Raw genomic sequence first — 6,000 nt, forward strand, 5'->3', positions numbered from 1 at the left:
CTTCCACTGCCCACTGCTGGGGACTTGAACCATCCCAGGACCCACTGCCTACCTCAACACGGGCCCTCGCAGCAAGCTGCTGGGGACTCGCAGCAAACCCATTACACCTTCGAACACCTGATTTTTGACAAAGAAGCAATAAATATCAAATGGAAAAAAGAAAGCATATTTAACAAATGGTGCTGGCATAGCTGGATATCAACATGTAGAAGAATGAAAATAGACCCATATCTATAACCATGCACAAAACTCAAGTCCAAATGGACCAAAGACCTCAACATAAAGCCAGCCACACTGAACCTTATAGAAGAGAAAGTGGGAAGTACACTTGAACACATTGGCACAGGAGATCACTTCCTAAATATAAACCCAGCAGCATAGACACTGAGAGAAACAATTAATAAATGGAACCTACTGAAACTGAAAAGCTTCTGAAAAGCAAAGGATATGATCAACAAGACAAAATGACAGCCTACAGAATGGGAAAAGATCTTTGCTAACCCCACATAAGACAAAGGTCTGATCTCCAAAATATACAAAGAACTCAAGAAATTGGCCGTCAGAAGATCGCATAATCCAATAAAAAAATGGAGTTCACAGCCTAACAGAGAACCTTCAACAGATGAATCTAAAATGGCTGAAAGACACTTAAGGAAGTGTTCAACATCCTTAGTCATCAGAGAAATGCAAATCAAAACAACTCTGAGATTCCATCTTACACCTGTAAGAATGGCCAAGATAAAATACACTGATGACAACTTATGCTGGAGAGGTTGTGGGGAAAAGGGAACACTTCTGCATTGCTGGTGGGAATGCAAGCTGGTACAACCCCTTTAATGTCAGTGTGGTGATTTCTCAGAAAAATAGGAAGCAATTTTCCTCAAGACCCAGTAATACCACTTTTGGGTATACATCCAAAGGATGCTCAATCGTGCCACAAGGACATGTGCTCAACTATGTTCATAGCAGCACTGTTTGTCATAGCCAGAACCTGGAAACAACCTAAATGCCCCTCAAATGAAAATGGATAAGGAAAATGTGGTACATTTGCACAATGGAATACTACACAACAGAAAAAATAATGACATCTTGAATTTTGCAGAAAAATGGATGGACCTAGAGAACATTATTTTGAGTGAGGTAACTCAGATACAGAAAGACAATCATCACATATACTCACTCATAGGTGGTTTTTAAACATAAATAAAAGAAAACCAGCCAGCAAACCACAATCCCAGAGAATTATACAACAATGAGGACACTAATAGATACTTACATAGATCTAATCTATATGGTAAGTAGAAAAAGACAAGATCTCCTAAGTAAATTAGAAGCATGGGTCCATTGGGAGAGGACTGAAGGGGAGGGAAGAAGCAGGGAGGGGAACAGAGAAAAATGTAGAGATCAATAAAAATCAATAAAAAAGAGGAAAAAAATTAAAAAATTGACTTCAGGAACCCATCATTACCCACAATGAACATGCTCAAAATAAAAAAGCTTCTAACCAATCTGAACCAAAATGTGTCCATGAATGACAATTATTTGACCAGTCTGTCCAGTGAGAGTTGCCGGCCACAGCAGTCAGCAGTCCCCCAGCATGGGAACTCTGTGTACAACTGGAGAAGAGTGAGGTTTAGCAAACACTCAACAGCCCATGTGTACATTCAGTTAGCAGCTCCCCTTTTCTAATTTTCCTCAAAATATTTCCTGTTCATCTCCAAACGTTTTTGCAGAGAAGATTTTATTTTTAAGGAGGTGGGCATGGCACACTTGGCTCAAAATCTAATGTAATTTTCTGCACAGAGTTTGGTGTTTCACTCATCACTCCCCATGTTACCATCTCACAAGCACACAGCTATGGAACAACAGTAACGAATATAGTTTTACCAAGGCTCAACCTTTGCATAAATTTTCCCAAAAACATGTAAAAAAATGAAGAATAAATACATACTGTTAACATTGCTGAGTTTTGGAATTTATTTTCTGGAGATAAATTAACATAGCCTGAAGAGTAGGTCACTTTTTTATCGGGATAACTTCTTATAGAGATTGTCGCATCAAATGCTTCAGTGTAGCCATGGGCTTGAATTACAACATTTTCAGATGCTCCAACCTGGAAGACTTTGGGTGCTGAAATGACGTAGCTGTTGAAACAGTAAAAGAAATGATTTGTTAGCTTTTTAGGTTTTCTTACACTTCTGGTATTTTTTCTTTCACTCAAGATTAACTTTAAAACCATATTTTAAGCCTGATGGTGATGGTATATACCTTTAATCCCAAACTCAGGAGGTAGAAGAAGGTGTTTCTCTGAGTTTGAGGCCAGCCTGGTCTACAGAGTTAGTTCTAGAACAGCCAGGGCTACACAGAGAAACCCCGTGTTTTTAAAAAACTCAAACAAAAATGATATTTTGAAAGTCAAAATTTATTACGATCGAAAACTTAACTTTTCCAGCATGAAACAGGTTGTAATTGACCATAGCAACAGCTAAGAGGTTGGTGTCCATTTAGAAAGGCAGTAATAGAGATATAAAGGCACCAAGAACAATGGCCTGAGTTTGATCCCTGAAACCCACATAGTAGAGGGAGAGAACTGACTCTTAGAAGGTGCCCTTTGACCTCCCCACAACTGTGGTGTAATGAGCATGTGTACCCCTGTCTGTACACATATTTATAAATGATGGCTGTGGAGCTTCCCTTCAGATGAACTTTGGTCTGTATTGGGACATCAGCAATGCAGTCTGCACATGTGAGGAAATTTCATCTTGTGTATTTTCTCTACACTCTCAGAAGCTCAGGCCGCTGAGCTTGCACAGGAAGGTATCACTAGGGTTGTTTCTGTTTTCTCTGCAGACATGTGCACAGCATCCCCTCTTTTCCTCCAGGCTCTATATGCACATCACCAATGTCCGAGAATCAGTCCTTAGTCATAAACACGGGTCTTAGGTCTCTGTGCTGTCCCGCTGCTTTCTTCACTTTCCGGAAACTGCCTTCTTATTTATTTGTCTGTAATTGGCTCATTCGCTCCTTCATTAGCTCATTCATTCCTTCATTGGCTCATTTGTTCCTCATTGGCTCATTCATTCCTTCATTGGCTCATTTGATACTTCACTGCCTCATTCATTCCTTCATTGGCTCATTCACTACTTCATTGGTTCACTAATTTTCATGGGCTCACGCATTCATTATCTGATTCTTCAGATAGAATTCAAGCTCTAGAAACATCTTCTCCTGCCCTCAGAACTCATTACAAAGTTGGTGTCTAGACGAATGACTTGATTGTCCTCTTTCTTAGACTTAAAATGCCTCAGAGCTTAGTAAATACATCTGGCCAGCTGTGCCTATGCTGGTTTCAGGGAGAATTAACTAAGGGATGCCATTCACACGAATGTGGATAAGGACAACGTCCCTTAGACCAAGACGTGCAATGGGGTTTGGGGTTTAAGGAGAGCTGAGCTTGAGAGCAAGCATTCTCTCTCTACTCCTGAGCTGCCCCATAGGAGCTGTCCTGGCTGTCACACCCTTCCTGCGGTGGTGGGCTAAAACCTCTGACATCTGAGTACAATTAATTCCTCATTTAAGTGGCCTTGTCCAGTATTTTGTCACAATGGCAGAAACCTAACTAGGATGAGGATCAAAAAATGTCCTGAATCAATCAAAGTGATCAACTACTGTGCTGTCCATGGCACACTTCCTCATGGTCTGGGAGAGAGGAAAGACTTTCATAGCATGGGCCAATGGGGTAGAGCAGGAGAACTCTGAATACCCCTGGACAAGAATCATGAGAGTCCAGGTCCCGGGATTTAATCTGGATGTTCCTGAGCTGAAATTGCTTGTCTGTTAAATCAAAATAATAAAGGTAGCTAAGGTAGTGGGGTGAGTGTGGCCTTGCAGTGAAATCTCAGAGTAGACGCGTGTGCAAGCTTATGGTATTAGCCCACGTTTCATTTACACTTGTATTTCCACAGATGCATTTGTGACAAAGACAGGAGGGAATTGATGTGCTAACCAGGAGAGCACAGTAAAAGTCCTCTCTTCTAGCAGTGTGACCTTTGTCCAGTGACTTCTGTCTGGATTTCCTGTCATATGTGGACTGAGCAGTCTCTGCTTATTAACAAAGGCCTAGAGTACCAGCTAGCAGGGGGCAGAAGGCAGAGGTTCACGTGGGCATGTCCAGCCTAGACAACATGGTGAAACCTCATCTTAAAACAAACAACAGAAAAGAATAAGTTCAGTGAGGGAGCATTTGGTCAACTTCCAATCCTAAGATATTTGCCCAGAATAGCACCGTTCACAAGGAAGGGATTACAAGTAGGTAAAATCTGCCAATATAATTGATTGTCTTGGTTTTACTCTGCACTTCTGCTGACTAGGAAATGAATAATAATCTCTATCATTGTCACAGGTAGCCATCCCATGGAATCAGTTGTGTTGTTAGCTGCTCACCAAATCCAGACATGCCCATGGCTCTCATGGTCAGCTGAGACTACCCACTCATTATGTCAGGATCAGACAGTTATTATCGAATCGATACAACCCAAGTCTCCTTTCCATTCACCACAGGTAAGACGCCCAGGAAAGTGAAGATGGCTCATTTTACTTACGTTTGTTCCTGTCCCCAAGTTTTGCCCAGGAAAATTAAAAAGCAAAGTGCTCCCCAAAGGCCCATGGCTGGAAGTGGCATAAACCCATGAGCTGGACCTTCTTGAAGCTACTTTTAAGTAAACTGGTTTGAAGAGTTTGGGTAAATTAGTTTTCTGGTTAATTATTAATGTCAGAGAAAAAGATCTCTGAGTGAGAAAGTTAAAATCAGGAATGGACACATGAGGGTGTTTTAATGAACACAAAACATGTTTTACCATCCTGTCATTTCCAGTAATAAAGACAGCGGTGTTTGACATCAACTTAGACCCAGGGACTTGATTTTTGAATACAAGTAAAAGGGTCCTAACCTGGGTGCTTGCCACTGTGCAGGAAGGCTCAGCGCTGGGAGCCAGGAGCCGTTTTCCTCTGACTTTCTTCTCTTGGCCAGGTCCTTTGTGCTGACACCCTTCTACCTTCAAACTTGATTTTGGCAGGTTTCATTTGTCTCTGAGATTGATGGAAGACTCACCTGGATTTCATTTTAAATGGATGGTTTTAGAATGAGTTTGGCCAGCCTTTAAGTCCAACACTCAGGAGGTAGAGGCAGGCAGATTTCAGTGAGTTCAAGGCCAGCCTGGTCTACAGAACAAGTTCCAGGACAGGCAAGGGTTCACAGAGAAACCCTCTCTTGGAAAACCTAATAAATAAAAGATAGATGACAGACAGACAGACAGACAGATAGATAGATGGATGGATGGATGGACGGATGGATATATGGATGTATGGACGGAGAGACAGACATATAGATGTATGTATATATATAAGGACTAGATCCATGGTCCATCCCAGTCTAGAGAAGAAGCAGTGCAGTAGATGGAAAAGGGTTGTGTCGGCATGGAAACCCTGCAGAGATGCTCCTGTGATTCCCTAGCCAGTAGACACTCAGTGCTTATGGGGATGTGAGTCTGTGAATCCACGTGTCCCTTCCCAGAGTTTTCATGCAGTTATAGAAGGCCCCACTTTATACCTCCATGCTCCAGTGAGGGTTTCTACAGTTTACTACAGGAGGTCAGTATGAGCAGAGTTAATAGTATTTCCTGTGACAGCTGACTTCCTCTTTTTTAAATCGGTTTTAGGTTTTGGAGACAGGATGTCTCTACACAGCATTGGCAGTCCTGGAACACACTGTAGACCTGGCTGGCATTGAACCCACGGAGATGACTGTCCTGTGCCTCTGGGGTGCTGGGATTGGAGCAAGTCCACCTACATCTCACAAGTTGATTTTCATGACTCATCTCCAATTAAGTAAATTTAAGCAAAAGTTAACTTTTAGAAATATCATTAAATTTATTTTATATATTATGTTCATTAGAAAATTCATTTACGTTTTCTTTTGTCAATCAGTTGTACATAAGTGTA

General features: G+C 41.5%; 1 protein-coding gene across 1 annotated transcript in view; it reads right to left on the reverse strand.

Moving 5' to 3' along the window:
* The window catches only part of LOC130864485 (complement C5), a 103,572-nt gene extending 98,891 nt beyond the window's left edge, over positions 1-4,681 (reverse strand). Inside the window, exons 1-2 of the mRNA XM_057754944.1 lie at positions 4,602-4,681; positions 1,952-2,144 (exon numbers count right to left, since the gene is read on the reverse strand). Of these exons, the coding sequence (XP_057610927.1) occupies positions 1,952-2,144; positions 4,602-4,681 (273 nt within the window). The remainder of the gene's footprint in view (positions 1-1,951; positions 2,145-4,601) is intronic.
* Between the last annotated feature and the right edge of the window lie 1,319 nt (positions 4,682-6,000).

The sequence above is a fragment of the Chionomys nivalis genome, chromosome 22 (assembly GCF_950005125.1).
Source record: "Chionomys nivalis chromosome 22, mChiNiv1.1, whole genome shotgun sequence".
In the NCBI taxonomy this organism is placed as follows: domain Eukaryota; kingdom Metazoa; phylum Chordata; class Mammalia; order Rodentia; family Cricetidae; genus Chionomys; species Chionomys nivalis.